This window comes from Dama dama, chromosome 4 (assembly GCF_033118175.1).
Source record: "Dama dama isolate Ldn47 chromosome 4, ASM3311817v1, whole genome shotgun sequence".
Lineage (NCBI taxonomy): Eukaryota > Metazoa > Chordata > Mammalia > Artiodactyla > Cervidae > Dama > Dama dama.
Window position 1 is genome coordinate 53,298,502 of NC_083684.1, and position 23,825 is coordinate 53,322,326.

General features: G+C 49.4%; 1 protein-coding gene across 4 annotated transcripts; it reads right to left on the bottom strand.

Moving 5' to 3' along the window:
• Nucleotides 1-26: 26 nt before the first annotated feature.
• On the bottom strand, nucleotides 27-13,964 carry HNRNPL (heterogeneous nuclear ribonucleoprotein L). 4 transcript variants are annotated; one of them, XM_061139232.1, is made up of 13 exons: nucleotides 13,891-13,964; nucleotides 9,298-9,416; nucleotides 8,656-8,893; nucleotides 8,439-8,524; nucleotides 7,305-7,401; nucleotides 7,149-7,221; nucleotides 3,728-3,799; nucleotides 3,336-3,616; nucleotides 2,387-2,508; nucleotides 1,919-2,120; nucleotides 1,180-1,237; nucleotides 981-1,076; nucleotides 27-407 (listed from the first exon to the last, which is right to left on the bottom strand). In XM_061139232.1, exons 3-13 carry the CDS (start codon nucleotides 8,878-8,880, stop codon nucleotides 349-351), a joined length of 1,371 nt encoding a protein of 456 aa, XP_060995215.1. In that variant the 5' UTR covers nucleotides 8,881-8,893; nucleotides 9,298-9,416; nucleotides 13,891-13,964; the 3' UTR covers nucleotides 27-348. The 4 variants fall into 4 exon arrangements, with proteins under 4 accessions (XP_060995215.1, XP_060995214.1, XP_060995213.1 ...); XM_061139231.1 differs by lacking the exon at nucleotides 13,891-13,964 and adding an exon at nucleotides 11,542-11,652; XM_061139230.1 differs by lacking the exon at nucleotides 13,891-13,964 and adding an exon at nucleotides 11,374-11,652.
• Between the last annotated feature and the right edge of the window lie 9,861 nt (nucleotides 13,965-23,825).

A 23,825-nucleotide genomic window follows, 5' to 3' on the forward strand; every position in this document is an offset into this window, starting at 1 on the left:
GGGAGGGAAACAGACACACCCCAGAATCCCAGAAAGTGACCTTTATTTTCCAAACAATTTTATTGAAATGTGCCAAGAGTACATGGGCAGCACAAATGTATGAACAGGAAAAAAAAAAAATCACATGTACAGTAATTTTTAAAAAGTGAAGGTTAATCTTGGGAGATATCAGTTCCCCTTCCCCTCCCCCTTTAGACTTCCAGCCATTCCATTATGGTTAAAGCCTCTACTAAACTAGCATTTAAAAAAAGGAATACAGGAACATTTGCAGAAAAAAAAAAAAAAAAAAAACAGCATAAAAGAAAGAAATGTTTTCCTGCTCAGATGGGACTCTTCTTAGGCACCTAATTAGGAGGCGTGCTGAGCGGTGGAGAAACACAACTTCAGAGTGTACGGGTATGGCCCATCTGTAAGAGAGGAGAGAGATGTGACTGGGCCCCTTTCCAGAGGCTCCGCACCCCCTGTGTTTTCCTGGTTTTGCACACATCTTTTTCTGCAATTCAGGGGTCTAACTCATCCTTGCCAGTTTTGAGATTCAAAAACAAGCCAAATACACAAGGCATTCCTCCTCCTCTTCCGTAATTGCAAGAAGGATCCCATTCCCAGCTCTTTAGCTGGTGCACGAGGATAGGCCTGCCCAGGAACTGGGTAGGGGAATTTTACCTGCTGGCTAGTACAGCTCCGTTTTCCCTGGGTATTATGTGAGCCAGCCTCTGACGCACACAGAATGCCAGCTCCCTGGAGAACAAGCCTAAGCAACTCCCAAGCTGGCAGAGTGGGTGGCAGCAAGCAGCTAGGCTGGCCCTCCCATGTGGAACAGCAGGCTGCTCTCCTGGAGACCAGGTCCCACCTGCCCGTGTCAGTGACGAGGAGGAAATCTCTGGGGCCCTGTCTTGATGGCAGGAATGACGGATCTGGCCGGAAGCCAGCCAACTCACTAGGCCACAAGGGGGATGACTGCAGGACACACAGATACTCACTTGGGTTTTTCATCTGGTAATGGTTCAGGAAGCCCAGAGTCTCCAGGGCATCACTCTTGGATTCCCACTCCAGCAGTCCAGAGGAGCTGCGTTCACCTGATGGGAAAACGAAGGTTTTAGGCTGACCTGAGCAGGAGCCAGGGAGCTGCCTGTGTACCACACCAGGGAACGGTGGAGGTAGGCGAGGCAGTTCACTCACTTTTGCCTGAGAATACTTTCACAGAAGATGGCCGCTTCACTCCCAACTCATCGCAGATCTGCAACAGAGAGAGAAAACAGACTCAGGAACACAAGAAGTGCCACATGGTGGAATGCAAGCACACAACCAAATACCTGAATTTTTCTGGACAAGGAGTTAGCTTTTCTCACACACTCTTAAAGGTATCCCTATGATCCCCCTCCCCGAAGACTGTACATCACTCTATTATGTTGCCAAACTGCTTTTTAAATTCCCATCTTCAGCTGTAATCTGGGTGTGTTGCAGGTACTGGGTAAATGTTTGCTGAACTGAATAGCAACACCTCAGGCCAGAATAAGGCCCAAAGTCCAACCCAGCAATCAGACTCCCACCCTTCCCTGAAGCTGCCTGGTTCCCTCTGAGGGCACTGTAATGGGACCCTCCCTTCTACTGTCATCTAGGCCCCAGAGGGGGCCAAGATTGGGCTCCAATCACCAACCTACCATCTAGACATGGAGGAATCTTTCACAGCAAATGTATAGCCACTCTAGCTTGCCAAAGATGCGAAGAGCATAGCAAACTCCACTGATGCTGGATGTTTCGTGCCATTCAGAGCCTTTCTTGGTCCCTGCCATGTTCCCAGCACCCAACCCAGAGCCCAGGAGAGTGGCAGCTCAATAGATATTTGTTAAAAAGAAAAAAAGAAAACGGATGACCTCCTCAGATGGCTGTGCTGAGGGACCAACTCCACAGCACCCACCTCAAAGAAGTTCTCTTCAGTCACCTCCAGAGGGGCATTGAAGAAGTGTAGCACATTGCTAGGGTGCTGGATGCGGTTCTTGGCTGCCTGCTCTGGAGTGGAGAACCGATTGTTCCTTGATTCACTGAAGTCTTTGTAACTGCAGGACCCATCTTCTAGCCCATATGACTGACCGGGCATGATGGCTGGTTGCTTGGAGACACTGTCGGAGGGAAGGGGAGCCCCCTGTCAGACCTCAAGCTGTCCCCCTCCTACTGTGGCTTTCCCATCTGACAGCACTGCGTGCCTTGCAGGGCCCTGCTCCACAGCGAAGAAAGGCCGACACGTCCACCACATCCAGCGCCAACCCAGCTAAGCACTTGGCTGCTCTGCACGCCTGACCCCTGTCCAGAGTGGGCTCCACCGCCCTCCCCCTCTCCTCAGTCCCTCTCTCCACACTGCCCAAGCCCACGGAGACTGGGCACCTACCAGACGTTCAGCTTCTGCCCAAACATGAAGTTGTTGTTGAGGTGAGTGATAGCCCGGTCCACAGCATAGCCATCCGCCATCTCCACCATGGCAGCCCCCGGCTTGCTTTTCATGAATTTCACCTTGAGAAGAGCAGTCACAGTCAGCACCACTGGCCAGGAACCAGAGACCCTTCTCCTGACCCTGCTCTGGATCTAGGCTTCTATCTCCTCACTTGTTAAGACAGAGACGCTGGCCTGGCCCACAGCAAGTGCTGAGCCCACGTTGGGCAGCAGAGACTCACTTGGCAGTGTTTCCCTAATGGCAGGACCCAACCCATGGATGGGTCATTTAATGAAGCACAATAGAAAAGCGGCCACAGGGGGAAAAAAGCACCTACTCCAACCAACACAGAGTATGTACAATTACTGAGTTGTGGTTGTTACACAAACACTGAACACAGTAGTGTCAGCTAGGAGCCTTGCTTCCACATAAAGGCATGTGAAACTGGACAAATTATTTGCACCCCCCCATGCTTTCAATGCCCCTGCTTGTCTCATTAAGGATTCTTATAATGAATTTAAGCAACTTACAGCACCTTTAACAGCGTCCTGATACAGCAAGAACACCTGACACGTGCTAGCTGCTATTATCATCGACAGGCTAGGTCAGGGGGTGCAAAGTAAAAGGCTTTCAGGACCCAGATGGGTTTGACAGCGGGAACAACCTGGTCTCAGGTCGGCAGTCACCAGGCAGCCCCAGTCAACTGTTACCCCTGGTAAGGCAGAGGGCTCAGTGTTGCTGTTATCACCTGAAGCATTCCAGAGAAAAGCCTTATTACCCTCTCTGGACCTACTTGCTTCTAAAGAGGCTCCTGCCCGCTCTTTGCTCACTGAGGGGTCAGAAGATCAGGGCCTCCCTTGGGCCTGTCAGGTCTATTAGGAAAACAGTGGACCCAGCAGAAGCTCACCTTCTCCACATTGCCATACAAGCAGAAGACATTGAAGACCCGGTCACAGTTCATCTTAGATTGATCCAAGCCATAGACCATGAGCACAGGGCTGTCGGCGTGGGGGCCATACTCGGGTGGTGGGGGAGGGGGTGGGGGGTGCCCATACTGGGGGCCGTAGCGACTTGGGCCCCGGCGGTGACCCCCCACTGGTGGGCCCATCCTTCTCCCTTCGTAGTGAGGTGGGGGGGGCCCGTAGCCCTCATCATGGTAATGGCTGTGGTACCCACCGTGGGGCCCTCCTGGGGGGTGGGAAGGAAAGAGAGGGAGGACGGGTGAGAATTTGCGTGTCGGGCGGCGGGCAGGGGCACATGAGCCACGGGAGTCCACGGAGGGGAACCCCCTGCCCTCACCATATTCTGCGGGGTGATCTCCCAGTAGAGGGGGCTGCCTCTGGCGTTTGTTAGGGTTGCTGCCAGGGTCACCTGTAGACAGAGAAAACAGTTAGAGGCTGACTTGGAAATGGGCATCTCCCTCCCTCCTGACTGCAGGGGATAGTCTGTGTCCCTTGACTCCTGAGGGCCCGGGCACCGGCCTTTCCTTCCTCAATAGGGTTGCTGGGGCGTCCTTCCCAGGGCCGGATCCAGGGTTGGCATGAAGCCCAGGTCTCAAGGCTGGAGCCCACCATCCCTCCCCCCACCCCTGCCCCACTGCAAGCAGGTTGCTTTCCTTTCTCAGTGAAGGATGAAGCCAATTCTGGACCTCTCATTTCCCAGAGCTCTGACAGGAAGGTCAGCTCTTGGGTCCTCTAGGAAACTTGCAGCCACTATGGAAGCTGACTGGGGGCCAGGAACAGCTTTCTAAAATAACTCCCAAAGAAGGGAAAGGAGTTAAGTGCTATAAAATAACTCAGGGAAGAGCAGAAGGGTAAAATCAGACCCTTGAAGCCCGAAGATTCTAGGAGTGCTAGGGCCCACTCTCTAGAGATGATTTTCTCAATTCTGGTCCCAGTCACCGCGCCCCACCCCCCCATCATGTTCACCCCAAGGAGAGGGACTGTAGGCAAGGACAAACAGGGCATCATCAAAACCAGTTCAAATGAGCATCATGTACAAGGCATCAACATTCTCAAGACAATGGCGCAGATCCACCCTGCCCCACCCCCAGCTACAGTTGATAATCGCTACCTTAACTTAGCACTTGAAATGGCAGACACGGTGCTAAGCACTTTACAGACAGACATCATTGTTTCTTAAATTCCTCACAACAACCCTATGAGGTAGGTACTAATATTTTTGCCCCATTTCACAGATAAGGATAATAAGCACTTAATTTTTAACTGAGCAGTTAAGACACTTTGGCCCAAGGTCACAAAGCAAGTTAGTGGCTGAGCCGGGATTTGAACCCAGGCCTGGCTGACTCCAAAAACCCAGGGCTTGGGGCCACTGCCCTTTCCTGCCACCCGGCCTGGGTTTTGTTTTCCAACAGTCATTACAAAGATGGAAAAAGGCTACTTACAGCAGAAGTACAGAGTACAATGTCCATTTGTCACAAAAAACAAATCTGTATTTTCTCTTACCATTGGACGCTTCAACAGTGAGTTAGCACAGTTCTGAAAGATGGCGTCCCACCAAACATACACTGCGACCCTGCATCACATGGTTTTACAGTCATAAATACAAGTTACGGTACACATCCGCTACAATTTTTTTTTTTTTTTAAAAGAATTGTTTTAAAAGTCAATGTCTCGATTAAGTCAAAAAATGGCTCACAGATGTTCTGTCCTCAGAAGATACCAGAAAAGTGGAAAATAAAGGTGTATGCAGTGGGTAGTGTCCCTCCGTGTTGTCACCTCCTCACATTGTGTGCTGCAGTGCGGTGCTTCTGGCTGTGTAGCGCTCCGTGTGCGTGTCTCCTGGTTGTAAGGTGTGCCAGTGGCCCCACTATGCCCGCACTGTTGGCCTTGGGAGCACGCCTGGTTACCCGCCAGCAGGTAACTGTGTACCTCTGAGCTGTTTGGTTTTAGGTCTGTTTTGGCTTTTTGATTTTTTTTTTTTGCTGTTGTTGTGGTTTTTTTTTGGTTTCTGATCTCCAGCTGGTGCAGATTATGTTGGCAGCCGATGACTGCAGAAAAAAAAAAAATCAAAACACAAAAGAAAAAAAAAAAAAAAAGAAGGCCCTCCCCAAACCAAAGGACTTAAAAAACAAACAAACAAAAAAAACCAAACCCACATGGCGAGGAATGGAGAGGATCCTATTGTCTTGGAGGCCCATGGAATCTACTTCAGTCTATGAATCGTTCTCCGAAAAGAGCGCCGCTGGCTGGCTGGGAGAGCTCTGTTCTCTGTGTTTCCTACTTCTGTGTACATTTTCGGGTTCAAGTTTGCTTGGATTTTGACCTTTTTTTTTAATGTTTAGTAAAAAAGCAGTGTCTGCTGCCATGTTGCGTCTCTTTCTTTGTCTCTGTCTGCCTCTGTCTCTGTGCTTGTAGCTGTTCCTTGGAGCGCGGTGTGGTGGTGTTCTTGATGTAGTGAGCTCAAGTCTGCGGCTGTTTCTGGGGACGTGGTGGAGGCTGCGTGTTCTGTTCTCTCCAGGAAGAGCTAGTGGTTTCTACCCTGTGTGTTGGTGAGCAATGTGCAGAGGCAGAGCCGCTGAAGTCTGGTTCCCGAGGGGGTGGCGAAGCACCGCCCTCACTCCAGGTCACCTCATCAGCTCTCGTTTTTTTTTTTGACCCCGGGCCTGGGGGCGGCCAAAGCTGAGAGGCATCAAAACCAATGCACAGCCAGCCCCTGCCACTAGCCCCTGCCGGTCTGCACATCTTCTACTTATGTTCCTTGGAGAAGAAATGGTTGGTTGCCGTGTTTCTGTTAGCAGTCATGTAATGCCATTGCCCGCTCTGGTACATTCACTTGGTCACCAATTTGCCTCTGATCTCTGGAGGGGCAGCCTGCCCCACAGCGCCCATTGTGAGGGTCCTGGGGAAGAGTCTAGCCCACCCGGCCCACGGCTTCCCAGCGGCAAGGGCAAGCAGGACAGGCCTGCCTAGGAACAGGAGCCTCTGGCTTCCCAGGGCCGGTGAGATGTCAGCGACCAGCCACCTCCCTCAGCCCATGGTCTAGTCCAAACAATCAGAACAAAACAGAAACAGACGGGTGGTTTGGCTGAGGGGGTGCTGCTGTTTTTCAAAGGCAATGCTCCACCTCTCTCTCCTATCCAAGGCAAATCATTCTTGAGAGATTCTAGGAAGAGGGTTGTCCATTTGGGCCCCCTGCAGAGATGTTGCATCCCCTCTACAAGTGAGGCAAGGCATGTCTGCCCCTCTCCAATCCTGGGCGTCTGAACTCCACAAGGTCAATTTGCTCAAAGGCTCTGCTGCAAAGGCCTGGGAGCCCTCATCACCTTCCCCACCTCTTTCCACACAAGCAGACCCTGTCAATCGTGGACAGCAAGAGGGCCATTCCTGGCCCAGTGAGAACGGAGTCAGTGACCCTAAGCAGGCTCCGAGAAGGTAAGCAGCAGAACCCGTCTGGGAGCTGCTACTGGTTTGTAAGCCATTGCCAGGGCCTGTGCTCTGTTCCCCACCCCACCCAGGCCTCTGCCTTGACCCTGCATCCTCAGTTGCATCAAAGGGCCGCAAGCAGCAGCTAGGACCTGGAGGCCCCTTATTCACCCTCTTCCACAGGAGTGCATTCTCCAAGAGCTGATCCTTAAGGCCCTCCCATGTCCACAGGGAGCCCAATGGCATTACATAACCCTGAGCCCAGGTCTATGAAGTGCGCTAGTCAAGTGAAGGCAGGGCGGGTGTGTTTAGAATAAAGCGGCCATCAGGATTACCTTGTCCACTGAGATTGGGGTTTGTGTAGTCCCAGGTATCCTGATCATTCTTGAACACGTTTAAGCGCGTAGGCTGCAGGGACAAAACAAAGCCTGAGGTCAGCCGGGCCCTAGGCTCCCCTGAGAGCAGGCCAGGGCAGCCATCCCCAGACCTACCTTTGCATACTCTATCTTCAGAGTGCAACAGCCTGAGTAGATGTCAGCCCCATTGAGGGAGGCCTTAGCTCGCTGGGCACTCTGCACAGAGTCAAACGTGAATCAAGTTAAGGCAAAGTCCCATCCCAAGAGCTTTTCAGAAAGAGCTCAAGTTGGGCCAAACAGGAATGAGGGCAAGGCAGCACTCAAAGACAGATCCAAGTGGGCTCTGGGGTGAGCTCACTGCCCAGAGCCACTCCTACAGAGACAGGTAGAGTGCTGCACTGATGCCCAGACACTGACTAGAGTTCTTCTATGACTTATACTCCACCCCACCCTGCCACCGGCAACTCAAGATACTAGCATCAACCTTCTCTGTCACATCAAAGGTCAAACCACCTTCTTCAGCCCAAACCTCCCCTCTCATGGTACATGTCTTGACTAAGCCTGAACATCTGAGATGTCAATGAGATTATGTTCCCCTCCTGAAAAATCCATCAGTGAGCTCCCTCTGCACCCTGATCCAAGCTTTACCCCACTGCCTGGCCACCCTAACTTCCGATGTCGTTAAGGGACCCTGTTAGCTACTCCTCAGTGGTCAGATGGTCTGCTTTCTCCAACACTAAGCGCCTGCCCACCTGCAGACCTCTGCAGAGGTGGTGTCCTCAGTGGTGCACGTGTCAGTTCCCACCTCCACCTGAAAACAGGATGTCACTTCCTCACAGACCTTCCCAGAACCTCTGTAAATTCTTTCCCCTTATAGCTCATAGCATGTTCTTCTTTCCCTTCACACTTTAAACTCTGCACTGCACTTTCACACTACACAATTAACCCTTAAACGTGGGTGTGTTTTAGAGACATCTATCTCTGTGTAGTTGAAAACCAACATATTTAACCAACTACAGATAACCTACTACTGGAGTATGCACTTAGTAAGTGAAATTCACCTTAAGAGGATCCACAGAGTTCAAGCCTGTGAGATTCAAGGGTCATCTGTTTACATGTGGTTGTTTATTAACTAACCCTCCCAGGAGACCATGGGCTCTATGAAGGCATCTGGCACAAGGCAGGTATTCAGGAGACACATGCTGCTTGAAAACACGGACTCCTGTGAGCTCCCATCTCAAGGAGCACCCATTTCCCAGCAAAGGATATTCCACCATGGCCTGGACGCCATTCTTCCGGAAAATCACAATTCTCTGGACAGGACCACAAGGATTACAGATAGTATAAAGAACATCCTGTAAAAACCAAAGATGGACAAGATGAAAAGGCACCAATCAGTCTGACTCACGGGAGAGGGAACAGGGAGAAACTGCAGGAGAGAGACTGTATAGAAGGAGAACCTCAACAAATAATTGCTGGCACGCACCGTGGTAATGGAATAGATGGGGTTCAGGATGGTAAAGAGAAGCACACTGTTGACACTCCGGGAGTCATCTGAGTCTCCGGGACGGGAGATTTTCTGGCTGGTAGAGTAATTGACAAAAGCTGGGTGGCCTGCAATGTAGATCTGGTTGTCGGCTGCGTAGTTCACGGCGTTGCAAGCGCCCAACACATCTTCAAACTCCACCAACGCTTGTCTCTTTTTAGGCATCACCACCACATAGCTGACAGAGAGAACACAGGTTGCAATCTTCTTAAGGGGATGGAGACGAGAGTCAGAGGACAGCCTCAACCTTCTGTCAGCTGGTTGCTCCCTGGCCTCTTGAGTGCTCTGTGCCCTGTCATGGCATCCTGACCTGTACCTTACACCCCTTGCCATAAATGGCATGACAAGCAAAAGGTGTCTGCAGCTTTGGCATTCTTTCGCACAGAACTTGCTGTAACTTATCCAAAGTACAATGGCTAACCCCAGGAGTAGTGGAGCCCCAGGACCTAGCTAAAGGAACCTGGACTGAAATTGAAACAGTCAGTCAGGTTACCTCCAACCAGAAACCCGGTGACACATAGGACACCAAGGAGTTAACTCATCTGAATACCCAACCCCAACCCCTGGCCTCTGACTGAGTACCTGATGGGTCCAAACTCCTGCAAGGCCTCCACAAGGTCAGCTTCCACCACGCCGTCAATCAGGCCCCTGATGTGAACAACTGGGGAGGCAGGGGTTTTATGCGGGTCATCGTAGTTCTCCTGAGAAAGAGAGCAAAACCAAGACTTGACTTTCTGCTGTACAAGATGGTGGCCTACTGGCTTCTGCACTGTTGGGGACTCAGATGGATAAAACATTTGCGTGTCACCCAGGAAGGACATACATGGCAGACAATAAGGAACAACAATTCAACCAATCATCCCAAAAGGATTCTGGGTCAGCAGAGCAGGCCTAAGTGGATGGCCACTTGCCTAATGGCTCTCACTGTAACTTCTGAAGATGACAAAATGGAAGATGAAGCAAATCTCAAGCCCCATCTTATTAATACATTCTTCCCAGAACCAATCTCCTTCAACTGACCAAAGAAATGTGGGAAGAGTGGCTTGGAAAGGGGATTCTTCTGCTGTAGCCTGAACCAGGACATTCCCTTTCCATTCACCCCAGCTTCTTTGCCCACCCTCTATAGGAGGAGCTGCCATCACCACACAGCCAAACACTGCTGATCCCCATCACTCATCCCCAGGTCCAGCAGGTGCTTCAGATGCTGTGGCATCCAGGCCAGTCTTGGCTGCCTCTAGTCTTTACTCTCCCACCAAAATCTGTATTGAAAAATACTACCTAGACCAAACTAAGGAAAAACAGGGTGAGGAAAGTTAAAAAAAAAAAAAAAAAAAACCAACACCAACAACAACAAAACGCCAACCTGTATCACTAAAAACCAGGACACTTCCCTTCCCAGGGGAAGTATTTTTCCACCCACAGACAAAAGTCTCTGAGAATCAAGAGGAAAGTTAAGCTTCTCCATCTCTCCTGGGCTCTGGGCCCAGCCTCCCTTCTGAGAACCACTAGGCAGAAGCCCATGTAACAGGGGCAGAATTGGATTCTATTTCAGGAATGAACCACACAAACCACAGGCACCACACCCGCCTGAGGTTACCGGCTCAGCGATTTGGAGTTCCACAGCGCTCATCAGTTCTAATCCCAGCTGCTCCCTAGTTTAGCTACAAGATCAAATGTGTAACAGTAATACCATTCTTTATCTCATAGGCGAGTGTTAAGTATTGAGATACCTTTATTACGCATGCAATGAAACTTCTCGCACGGTTTAAATGCCTGTAAATCACAGTTACAGAGCACCGCTAAACTCTGAAAAACTCTGCAAACGGCTGAACCGGACAGTATCTCATGAACTTCCAGGAAAGAAAACATTGGCTTCAAGCCAGGAGTAACAAATGGTTGTTTTTTCGACGTAGGAGACTGAAGAGACTGAATCCCTTCCAAAGTGCCCACCCCTCAGGGAACATTTTCGTTCATCAAACCTACCGCACCCATTTAACCCCAGAAACTGTAAGCAAACTTGTGATGACTCCAAAGCATGGTTCAATTTCGAAATATCTAAAAAAGATATTTCACAACTTTTTTCTTCCGGTTTTCAATGTCCACAAAATGAGGCATACTTTGGTCTGGGTAAATACTCTCAAGTAAATCAATTTTTTGTATTGAGACAAACCATAACGATACAAAAACTAAACAGCGTTCAGGCATAATACCCAATTCAGTCGCGTAAAAGGCCACCACCCACCAGTTCCCGCTCAGGCGGTCAGCCCCCCATCCCCCCCGCACAACCGCCCACGAGGCCCGGACAGGATAAGTGCGCCTGCGCATAGGGCCAGAGACGAGAATGATAAAAGAAAAAAACGGCCCGGCCGCGTGCCCGGCCCCCACATGCCAGCCCGCGACGCCTGCGCACTGCGCCACCTGCAGGGCGAGCAGTTTCCTCCTCCCCCCCACAACCTCGCTCTGTATAGAGCGCGCACGCGCAAGCGCTTGTCCTCGCGCAAACCCCGCCGTTTGCCCAACGCCTGCCCCTCCCCCACCCCTTCTACAGAGCGAGGGCCTGGGCGCGTGCGCACAGCCCCCCAACAGATAAATGCCCTCAAAGTGAGAAAATTTCCCTCCCTTCCCGGCCGTCTCCGGCGTCCAGGACCCTGGCCTCACCCCGCCGCCACCGCCCGCCGCCCCGGCTCCTCCGCCGCCGCCGCCGCCGCCTCCATGCTGGTCGCCGGCGTTGTCAGTCTTGAGCCGTTTGGGGGCCCGGCCGCCCTCACTGCCGCCGCCGTAGTAACGGCCACCGCCGCCTCCGCCGCCCGCCGCCGCCATCTTCACCATCGCTCCGGACCGCCTCCTCTGCTCGTCCGGCTGCTGCCTCTGCTCCAGCCGCCGACGCCGCTTCTCCGCCCGGGGCAGCAGCCTCCGCGACATGGCGGCGCAGAACCCGCCTCCCCCCGCCTCTCATTGGGGGAGGGACACGCCCGTCACCCGCCGCCCCCACCCGATAGGGGGAGCCACTGGTCCCGCCGCGGGGGGAGGGGAAGCCTCTATACGCCTTGCGCGCCTACTGGATAAAGCGCACGCCCTTCTGCAGGCGTGCCCGCCCTCGTTTGTCTGGGACACTCCTTATAGGCGAGAGCTTTCTGCCAGTCATTTCTCTGGCCCCGCCGCCTTAAAATAAACTCTAACTTGATTGGTTGGATTTCTGGCACGGCATGGCCTCCTTTGGAGTACCTGATAGGAGCAGCACACCCTCACTGTCAAAAGCCCCGCCTCCTTCCCACTTTCATTGGCTTTTCTCGCTAATCCATCAAACCAAAAGCCCCCTCAGTCTTCCAGTCACGGTTACTACCTCCCCGCGCCTCTCCGCAAGGAGACAAGACGGCCCCTCCCTTGGCCTCTCTCCAATGGCTACTGCAGACGCCGATCTTCTGCTAGACGCCCGATTAGTCAATTGAGAGTGGAAAGAGTCCTCTCACTAGATATTAGGCCCACTGGTGACCCCTGATTGGGTGAAAAAGGGGAACCCACTTTGGCGCAGTCTACGAAAGGATCGGGGCCGAGGACGCATGCGCGAATCGCGCTCAGGCACCTCCGGAGGCGGGGCGACCCTCCAGAGGAGGGACGAACCTCCAGAGGAGGGAAGGCCTGGAGAACCAAGAGTGTGTGTTGAGTCCTTTGAGCAGCACCGGCATGGTAGACTCTTAGAAGGGCAATTGCCAGTGCAGCTCTGTACCGATCCCTATCTCCTATTCCTCTCCATTGCTAACCTTCACAATGCCAGAGGGAAAAAAATTTTTAAACTCAATCTGACCCTTCCCTCAGTATTAAACCATTTGCTGCTGCCGTCTGTCTTATGACCCTGTCCAATTCGCCCGCGTCCTTTCACCACTTCACTTCTAAATTCAACCACAAATAACTCCTTTTAGTTTGCAGAAAGGGAAGACTCTTTCTCGCACCTCTCCATCTATGCCCGAGCAGGCTCTTCGAACTAGAACACTTTCATCCACTATCCCTCCTGCCAGAATTAGGGGTTAAAATTCTAAAATTTCTCCTCTTCGTTCTCTGTTCTCCCTGAAAAGCGTTCTTGGCCCTACCACCCCAGACCCTCGGTTTCCCTCATGATAACCCCTGATCGCTCAGGCCAACAGTTTTCACTCGACAGTCCTTACTATTCTTGGTTGCCAGTTTTGGGAATGCCCTTTTTCGTAGCATGAAAGTGCTTGTGTGGTCTGTGTGTTGGTCTTAGTGAAGCTGCCCCCCACCCCGCCCGCCACCAAACGTCAGGCACAGCACCCGGCACAGTGCTAGCTAGCTACTAGGCAAAGGCGAGCAGTTATAGTGTCCTAAGTGTCCGACGGGCCTCATTTCCTCTGGGACTACCCCCGCAGAGAACACCCTGGGTTGACCCTAGGATCCCGCCCAAAGAACTCTTTAACCTTAGGGAGCTGTCTGCAGGGGGCGGGGGGGGGGGGGGGATGGGGAGCGAAGGGGAGAAGGGAAGGAGAGTGGAGGAGGGGACAGTCGTGGGAAATGCGGGAGACTTCCCCCAAAGAAGATACGGAACCTTTCCACTCGGGCGAAAGGGGCTTCCCGAAATAGGGTGTCCTCGTGGAAACAAGTTTGAAATGGGGTCAGTGGCACTAAGAGAGTGGGATCGGCTTGGTAGCTCTGTGAGTTTGGGGAGGTGAAAGTTGGGGTAGGCTGATCCGGATTTAAGTCAGCTCTCAATTACCCCGGAAAGATCCGAAGGGGCCAGCCAAAAGGAGACGGGGGACTGCGCAGCGACTCCGACACTTGATCCGAGCGACGGAATTAAGGCGGGGCGGGTCTGACTGAAGGGCGGGGTCGCCGAGGTCCGGACGTCAGAGGAATGCGGTGGGGGGAGGGGGAGAGAAGGGGCCCCTCCCCTCCCCGCCCCCGCGCCTGGCCCGGACGCCCCTCGCGCCGGCGCGCGCCGACGGGACGCGGCGGAACCATCCCCCGCGCGACACGTTCCAGGCCGCTCGCCCCCTCGAGCGCGTCCACGGCGGGCGACCGAGCGGCCGCGTTATCTGCACCCCGGAGCTCCCGGCCTCCGCCCCTCCCCCACCCGTTGCACGCGGACCGCGGCCGCGGGCCCGGGGCGGCGCCTCCCTCGGATCCCCCGGCACCCCTCCCAGACCCCTCGCCCCCAGCCCCTACCAGTTCGGCGGCGAGCCTGGCCGGCCGTCCGAGATCGAAAAGAGAGCAGACACTGGGAAGTTTTGGGGGAGGGAGGGGCGGGCCTTAAAGGGACCACGACCTTTTTCCAGACGGGGGAAAAAGAAACGTGGGGGGGTTGTTGTGGGGGGAGACCGAGAGTTGCCCTGCAATTGAATGGAGGAAACAGTGCAAAAAGAGGATGGGAAGACTCCGCGTCCCTTTCCCGCAAACAACCCCAATGTCTCAACACCCGCCCCACATCCCTCACAGAAAAAGTGGCACTGTTGTTTGGGAAATCAATGCCTCATAGCTCCTGGTCAGCCAAGTGTTGTGTTGGGTGAGGTGAATGTTGGGGTGCTCGTTATACAGACGGGGAAATGAGCTCAGGGGACGCTAGTAACTAACCCAGGATCCCACCGCTTGTAAGTGGCATATATTAGAAGAATTTGCCGCAAAGACGTGTAACTACTGCAGTGCCTGTTACGGTTATGGCGTGGGGGTGAGGTGGGGCTGCAATATACCCTGGAGGTTAAGAGCATGGGTCCCGGGGTCAGACTGTCAGCTTTCAGATGTGGACGGTGAACCTGCTAGCTCTGTGGTGTTGGAAAAGTGATTTCGCATTCTGGAGCCTCTGTTGAGTTTGGGTGCAAATGCACCCAACCTGCATCATTGGGTGGTCTTGAGAGGTGCTGAGAATGTCGAAACAGGGGACCTCAGAGCTACCTCCAGTTCAGAGATTGAGGCCAGGAGAAGGGAAAGACCAGCTGAAGATTCACTAGCCTCTGACAAAACAAGTCCTCCCCTCCTTAGCACCCCCAGGGCATTATCTAACCTTTGTGGGCCCATCTAGATCCATGCCTAACCCTTTCCCCTTGTCCTCCACATGGCATGAACACTGGTTTTCCTTCTGTTCATCAAATACCCAAAGCTCATTCCTGATGCTGCACTGGCTAGTCTGTCTAGAGAACACTTTTCTCCCAAATCTTTGCTCCTCATTTGACAGGCCTTGGCTCAAATGTCACTTGCTGAGCACCCTGCCTAGTTAGCCCCGATACATAATCATGGTTTCCCATCTTTGCTCTTATTGCCATGTGAAAATATCTAATTATTTAATTTTTGTCACCTCACTAGCATCTGGGCTCTTTGGGAGCTGGAAGTAGGTATCTTTTAATTCTTCCAAGGACCATTCATTCATGTAACAGATGTTTATTGAGCTCACGCTGTTTGGGGCATCTGGGATAAAATGATGAACAAGATAGGGAAAAACTCCCTCCTTCCTGGAGTTTACAATCTAGTGTAAAAGATGCACAATTCTCAAGTAAAACATGTATCAGATGATGATAACTGCTATGAAGATAGTAAAATAGGGAAGGAGGATGAGACATGCATGAGGGCAGTTTGCTCAGAAGGGTGTTCAGGGGAAGCCTCGCTGAGAAGGTGATATTTATTTTATTATTGTATTTAAAAATTTTTTAGCTATGCCACACTTAGTTCCCCAACCAGGGATTGAACCTGAGCCCCCTACGTTGGACGCACAAAGCCTTAACCAGTGGACACCAGGGAAGTCTCTATTTTATTATTATTATTATTTACAAGATGACATTTTAGCAAAGCCCTGAAGTGGAGAGAGAGGAGGTCATGTGGATGCTGGGGGAAGAGCATTCCAAGGGAACATCCAGTGCAAAGACCCTGAGGTGACAGTGTGCCTGATGTGTTCCAGGAATTGGGGCTTCCCTGTTGGCTCAGGTGGTAGAGAATCTGTCCACAATGCAGGAGATCAAGATTTGATCCCTGGGTCAGAAAGATCCCCTAGAGAAGGGAATGGCTACCAGTATTCTACAATGTTCTTACCTGGAGAATCCCATGGACAGAGGAGGCTCCAGGCTACAGTCCATGAGGTCACAAAGAATCAGACACTGCTGAGCGACTGACACTTTGTGGCAGGAGAAAAGGGAGGAAGGGGTAAATGGTAAGTGATGACATCAGGGAACAGGGAGAGGGCAGCTTGTGAGTGTCCTCCTGGGCCACAGGGAGGGGAGGACTTTGAGATGAGTTCTCAGAATGGTTATGAGCAGGGGAGGGCCCTCATCCAGGTCGGGTGTTCATGGGAGCCCTGCGGCTGTGGGCTGTGGGTGTGGGAAACTGACTGTGGGAGGTGAGAAGGGAGCAGGAAGACAGTGAGAAGACTGAGTCAATGGGAACGGCTGGAGAAGGTGGAAGAGATCAGGATGGGAGCCGTGGAGGGATTGAAGTGAGCAGGTTATGGGTGTGTTTTGAACGCTGAGCTCACAGGATGGGCTGAAGGGTCAAAATTCTTCATGATTCAAAACTACCCCAACTGCAGGGCTCGTGGTGGGTTAGTCACTAAGTCGTGTCCAACTCTTGCAACCCCATGAACTGTACCCGGCCAGGCTTCTCTGTCCATGGGATTTTCCAGGCAAAAATTCTGGAGTGGGTTGCTATTTCCTTCTCCAGGGGATCTTCCTGACCCAGGGATCGAACCCGCATCTCCAGCATTGCAAGTTGATTCTTTGCCACTGAGGCACAAATAATGCCTGCAGGGCTCATAGCGGTGGCCAACATCCCCAGCTATTTTTGGTCCTCTATCCACTAAGAGATGCTGCATTTTTAAGGAGAATCTCCTCTCTCTCCGTTTGACAAAGACCTGTTCCATGGCCTCCCAGGACCAGCTTTCCTGGGAGTGTGTCCATGTCAGTGTTGGGGGTGTGCATAACCACTCTAGAACACTTACAGCAAAACCCAATCCAGAGGGAGGTGGGGGTTCCTCTGGCTTGTAGCCTTAAAAAAACACACACAATTCTTTTTATTTTAAAATTTTATTTATGTATTTACTTTTTGACCGCTGCATGGCTTGTGGGATCTGAGTTCCCAGACTAGGGATCAAACCCATGCCCCCTGTAGTAGAATCACCGATTCTTAACCACTGGACCACCAGGGAAGTCCCAATAATTTTTTTAATGGAAGTATAGTGGATTTATGATATTGTATGTCCCTCCCAGGGCCATACTTAGACCTTGTCTCACTAACCACAACCTCTTTAGAACCTCAGTTTCATGTGTGTTACTCTGTAGCTATTGCCCATCTATTTCATTCCTTTCAGAAGCTCAACTCCAATAATTCATTAGCCCTACCATGTTCCCATGACCGCTCAGCTCCTTCGTACCTTCACAGACTAAATTCCTTGACTAACCACTATAATCACCGCACCCGATCTTATGCACATTCTCTATACACTCCACTGTACTCATCTCGCAAAACCACAATCCTTGTTAAATCTAAGCCTCCATCTATCACATGCCTGCATCTGTGCAGATGAATGTGGGTGGAGAAAAATACACAATCATGTTAACCGGTCTCACCTTAAATTCATTCCCATGGACTTGGAATGGATGCACAATGGTGTATAATAAATTTTTCTCTGTCCCTGGTCCCTTGGGCTTCCCTGGTGCTTCCGATGGTAAAGAATTCGCCTGCCATGTGGGAGACCTGGGTTCGATTCCTGGGTTGGGAAGATCCCCTGGAGGAGGGCACGGCAACCCACTCCAGTATTCTTGCCTAGAGAATCCCCTTGGACAGAGGTGCCTGACAGGCTACAGTCCCCGGTGTGGCAAAGAGTCGGACATGACTGAGCAACTAACCATGCATGCGTGTGCGCATACACGCGTCCCTTGACTCTCCCAGAGGATATATCAGATCTTCTCCTCAAATCTCTACCAGCGGGTCTTCCCTGGCTGTCCAGAGGCTAAGACTCCATGCTCCCAATGCATGGGGTCCGGGTTCCATCCTGATCAGGAACTAGATCCCACATGCCACAACGAAGGCTGAAGATCCCACGTGCTACAACTAAGACCCAGAACAGCCAAAGAAATAAAATAATCAAACCCTCTAACAGCATCTTCCTCTGAACAGTGTCTTTCTTCTTGCTTCCTGAGAGAACCACAGCCACCCTCCCCCCACATCCCCTCTCCTGCATCTTCACCGCCCACTCCACCTTCCCACTTCTAAGTGGGTAACTAGCCATGTTCCCATCTGCTGAGCTTCTTTTTTTTTCCCCCTATGCATATTCTTTTTTTTTTTTTTTCTTTACCTATTCAAGAAATTGGTCTCCTGTGGGCTCAGGGTCTCAGGAGAGAAATGTGACAAGCCCCGAAGCAGGAATAGGTCAGCTTTCTTTTCTTTTTTTAAAGCCTCTTCAGGGCTTTGAATGGAAATAGCTTCATGGTCTATTGGGCCTCAAATTGAAAACTCAGATGCCTTTAGGGGTTAATGGTTAAAGCCAGCCTGGTAGGGGAAAAAGTCTCAGTTGCATTACACAGTTGCTACTTAATTTTCCTCAAGCTTTATTGAGATATGCCTGACTTTCAAGAAACCATACATATTCAAAGTATAAAGTTGATGGGGACTTTCCTGGCAGTCCAGTAGTTGAGACTCCTAACATCCAGTGCAGGGGGTGCAAGTTCGATACCTGGTCAAGGAATTAAGATCCCACATGCCACACGGTGCAGACAAAAATAATTTAAAAAAATAAAATTAAAACTATAAAGTATACAGTTGGTGAGTTTTGACTTACATATAAACCTGTGAAAATACCACCACAGTCAAGATAATGACCAAAAGAAACAAAAGACCTACTCTTGTATAGCACAGGGAACTATACTCAATATTTCATGATAACCTATATGGGAAAAGAATCTAAAAAAGAGTGTATATATATATATTTATATATGTATGTATGTATACACACACACACACACACACACACAGACTTCCCAGGTGACACTAGCAGTAAAGAACCCACCTGCCAATGCAGGAGTTCGAACCCTGGGTCAGGAAGATCCCCTGGAGAAGGAAATGACAACCCAGTCCAGTATTTTTGCGTGGAGAATCCCATGGAGAGAGGAGCCTCGTGGGCTACAATCCATATTGTTGCAAAGAGTCAGACATGACTGAAGCAATTTAGCATGCGCACATGCATATATATGTATATATGAATATATATGAATCACTTAGCTGTACATCCGAAACTAACACATTGACATTGTAAATCAACTATACTTCAATAAAAAATAAATTAATTAAAAAAAAATTTTAAGGGAATCTGAAAAGGAATATATGTGTATAACTGAAACACTGTGCTGTATACCTGAAACTAACACAATATTATTGTAAATCCTTCAATTAAAAAAAAAAAAGGTGACTTCTCTGTGGGCCAGTAGCTAAGACCCCATGCTCCCAATGCAGAGGCCTGGTTTCGATCCCTGATTAGGGAGCTGAATCCCCCATGCCACAGAAACTGAAAGATTCCCACATGCTACGAAGAGGATGGAAGTTCCCATGTGCCACAGCTAAGACCCAATGCAGCCAAATAAATAACAACAAAAAAAGCAGCAGCAGCAGCAGCGATGGCTTAACCATGAAAACAACAAAAATTAAAAATAAATAAGTTAAATGTATATTCTGAAAAACATCAAAAAAAAAGATAATGATGAAAATGTAATGAACATATCCATCACGTCCGAATTTCCTCCTGCTTCTTGATAAACCCTTCATCCCTCACCCTTCCACACACACACATCCCCAGACAAGCACCAATCTACTTTCGATCACTATTGGTTAGTTTGCATTTTTTAGAATGATATTATATAGTATGTATTCTCATGTCTGGCTTTTTTCCTTCAATATAATTCTTTTGAGATTCGTATATGTTTAGCAATAATTCATTCTTTTTGTTTCTGAGTACTGTTCCATTGCATGCAATAGTTTACCCAGTCACCACAATTTGTTTACGAGTCACCCACTGGTGGACATTTGGGTTATTTGTAATTTTTGGCAATTACAAATCAGGGTGCTATGACCATCAATGTGCATGTCTTTTTTTTTTTTAATCTTATTTATTTGGCTGTACTGGGTCTTGTTTGTGGCATGTGAGATCTAGTTCCCTGACCAAGGATCAAACCTGGACCCAGTGCACTGGAAGCTCGGAGTCTTAACCACTGGACCACCAGGGAAGTCCTGAATGTACAAGTCTTTGTATAGATACTTTTCATTTTTTTAGCATATATACCCAGGAGTGGAATGCCTGGATCATATGGTGGGTATATATTTAACTTTTTAAGAAAAGTTATTTTCCAAAGTAGTGTACCACAGTGTCCAACTTCTATTACTTAAAAAAAAATTATTATTTATTTATTTATGGCTATGTGAGGTCTTTGCTGCTGCTCAGGCTTTTCTCTAGTTGTGGAGAGCGGGGGCTACTCTTTAGTTGTGATCTTCTCATTGCAGTGGCTTCTCTTGCTTCAGAGCACAGGCTCTAGGGCATACACGATTCAGCAGTTGGGGTGTGGGGGCTCAGTAGTTGTAGCTCCTCAGCTCCAGAGCACAGGCTTAGTAGCTCTTCCCCAACGAGGGATGGAACCCATATCTCCTGCATTGGCATGTGGATTCTTCACTCCTGAGCTACTAGGGAAGCCCTGATCTTCTATTACTTTTAACAATAACAATAATAAATGGGTTGAAAATTTAGTATTTATTATTTATTCATTTATTCCTTGATCAGACAAATATTTACTGGCTACTACCAGACCCTGTTCTAGACATTGGGGATTCAGTAGTGAATAAGACACACAAAATTCCCACTCTTGGGCAGCTACTTTTCAACTTAGAGCCTCTCTCAGCCCAGGTGATTTGGTTTTCTAGGGTGGGACCACACACACGCTAAGGAGACAGATGACCTGGTCCAAATCCTGGCTCTGCCATTCTCTAACTATGTGGCCTGGACAAGACCCCTTATCTATGAGTCTTACACTGTGAAAAGGGGATGTTGATAATACCATCTTTACCTCCTAAGGTTGTGGCATTGTTGATTCACAAACTGGCCCCTGGACATAAAGGGTCAGAAGATGCCAAGAAAGAGGCATGTCCAGATAGAAAAGTGAAAGTGTTAGTTGCTCAGTCCCATCTGACTCTGTGACCCGGTGGACCATAGCTTACCAGTCTCCTCTGTCCATGAAATTCTCCAGGCAAGAATATTGGAGTGGGTTGCCATTTACTTCTCCAGGGGCTCTTTGTGACTCAGGGATCGAACCCGGATCTCTTGCATTGCAGGCAGATCCTTTACTGTCTGAGTCACCAGAGAAAACCTGGTGGTAGATGGCAGGTGTAATAAGCAAGGGAAAGTTCATCGGAGGCTTATCTTGGGCAGCCAAGATGAGTAGATCTCTTCACCCACCTGCCAGAGTCTTCAAACTCTATGTACAGAGGCCTTGGCTAGGCCGTCAGGTATACCATCTAGATGGTCTCAACAACACCCTACTTTCCCAAGGTTGTGTGCCCTTGGAAAAACTCCCGTTGTGGGAACAGTGGGCAGTGTACATTCCAAGGACAGGGCAGGGGGTGAGGAGCCTCTGATGGCCTGGGTCCAGCTCTCAGGTCAACTGGCAGTCATATGTGTTCTCTTGATGACCTCCTCCAGCAGGCAGGCAAGCCACTAAGCATTAGCTATTATCTACCCTTGGGTTGCTGGGGAGCCAGAGAATAAACAAGCAAAATGTACCATGCCTCTTTAAGGGTCATGAAACGGTGGCTTGTAGTGATTTTGATTTGCACTTTTTGAATGATGAGTGATACTTATTATCTTTTCAAAGCTTCCCTGATGGCTTGGCAGTAAAGAATCTGCCTGCAATGCAGATGTGGGTTCGATCTCTGGGTTGGGAAGATCTCCTGGAGGAGGAAATGGCAATCTGCTCCAATATTCTTGCCTGCGAACTCCCATGAACAGAGGAGCATAGCGGGTTATAGTCCATGGGGGTCTCAAAAGAGTTGTACATGACTGAGCACATTATCTTTTCACGTGCCTTTTAGCCACATGCATATCTTTTTGGAGAAATCTCCATTTAATTCCTTTGCCTGTTTAAAAATTTGATTGTTTGGGTTTTGTTGTTGTTGTTTTTGTTGCTGAGTTTTAGAAATCATTAGAAATCATATATATATATATATATATATATATATATATATATATATATATATTCTGGATATTAACCCCTTATGATTTGCAGATACTTTCCCCCATTCCATGCGCTGATTTTACATTCTGTTGATTGTTTTCTTTCATGCATAGTTTTTTTTTTCCTGGCCATGCTGTGTGGCTTGCAGAATCTTAGTTCCCCTAGAAGGGATTGAAACCAGGCCCACAGCAGTGAAAGCAACAAGTCTTAGCCACTGGAATGCCAAGGAATTCCCCACACTTTAAAATTTTTGATGTATTCCAATTAATATTTGTTGCCTGTCCTTTTGGTGTCATATCCAAGAAATCATTGCCAAATCTAATGTCACAAAACTTTCCCCCTATGTTTTCCTCTAATAGATTTATAGTTTTTACATTTAGGTCTTTCATCCATTTTAGGTTAATTTTTGTATACATTTTTAGAAAAGGGTCCAACTTTATTCTAAAAAAAAATTTTTTTTTAATTTTCTTGGCTGTGCTGCACAGCATGAGGGATCTTAGTTCCCTGACCAGGGATCGAACCCAGCCCCCTGCATTGGAAGCATGAAGTATTAACCACTGAACTGCAAGAGAAGTCCCCCAACTTAATTCTTTTCCATGTGGGTATCCATCCAGTTTTCCCAATTCCATTCACTGAAAAGACTGTTCTTCCCCAGTCAAATGATGTGAAACCTTTGTCAAAAATCATTTGACCATACTTGTGAGCATTTATTTCCAGAATTTGCATTTTTAACAAATTGCTGCTGAGAATCATTGATACATAGTATCAGACTGTTGCAGGAAGAGGGACTGCTTCTGTTACCAAGTCCAAGCTCTTTCTACTGGTCCTAGGCCATGAAGACAAAGTATTGAGGCAAGGAATTCGACTTTATTTAGAGAGCTGACTGACCAAGAAGATGACAGACTAATGTCCCCAAATAACCATATTATCTGGATCTGGATACCAGGTTCTTTTAAAATCAGAGATGAGGAGGAGATAAGGAAACAAAGTAACATGGCCATTAATCTTGCAAATATCTCCTAGAATGGCAAACCTCAGGGAGATATGTTAATTTCTTCCTTCCTGCCATCTACAGGTGGACAGGGTTCTGAACAAAGGCACTTTAATAGTCAGGCAGAGGGGCAGGATTCTGTGAGGCAGGCCATTATGGTTGATCATAATAGTAAAAGCAGTGGAAACCAAGTCAGAGAAACAGTTTCAACTTGGAATCAGAATTGACTTCTCCATGTGGAGAAGGGTCTGAGTGAGGACTCTTTTCTAACACTCAGAAATGAATTGTTTGAGGAGCCTTGCTGTCAGACACCCTTGCTGACAAAGCAAGAGACTTTATTGGGAAGGGGCGCCCAGGTGGAGAGCAGCAGGTTAAGGGAACCCAGGAGAGCTGCTCTGCCACATGGCTTGCACTCTCAGGTTTTATGGTGATGGGATTAGTTTCCAGATTGTCTCTGGCCAATCATTCTGACTCCGGGTCCTTCCTGGTGGCGTGTGCATCTTTCAACCAAGATGGATTCCAGCGAGGAAGATTCTGGGAGGTTGGCAGGACACAGCATCTCCTCCCTCCTCCTTTTGGCCCCTCCCAAATTCTTCTGAGTTAGCTTTTCTACAAGACATACAATGGGCTGGCGTGTCCTCCCTCCTTTTGGCTCCTCCTGAATTCTCCTGGTTACTTTTCGGTGACAGCACTGTGTTTTTTTTTTTTTATCAGGACCTCCTGTTTGTGAGACACCTCAGGCAAGTGGTTATCATCATGCCTGGCCAAGGGAGGTGGTCAATGGTTCCCTAACAAGATTAAAAATAAAACAGGAAGGGAGGCTGCACTTTTTGAGAAGTCATAGAGAAGATGATGCAGAGATGAGAGTTCGATCTCTGGATGGGGAAGATCCCCTGGAGAAGGAAATGGCAACCAGCTCC

Excerpts from the sequence above, each read along its gene's own strand:
- HNRNPL (XM_061139229.1), bottom strand. The coding sequence starts at position 11,637 with ATGTCGCGGAGGCTGCTGCCCCGGGCGGAGAAGCGGCGTCGGCGGCTG. Across the intron at positions 7,222-7,304 it reads TGAAGATAGAGTATGCAAAG|CCTACGCGCTTAAACGTGTT; the intron begins GTAGGTCTGGGG and ends TTGTCCCTGCAG. Across the intron at positions 2,509-3,335 it reads TGTATGGCAATGTGGAGAAG|GTGAAATTCATGAAAAGCAA; the intron begins GTGAGCTTCTGC and ends GCTCTTCTCAAG.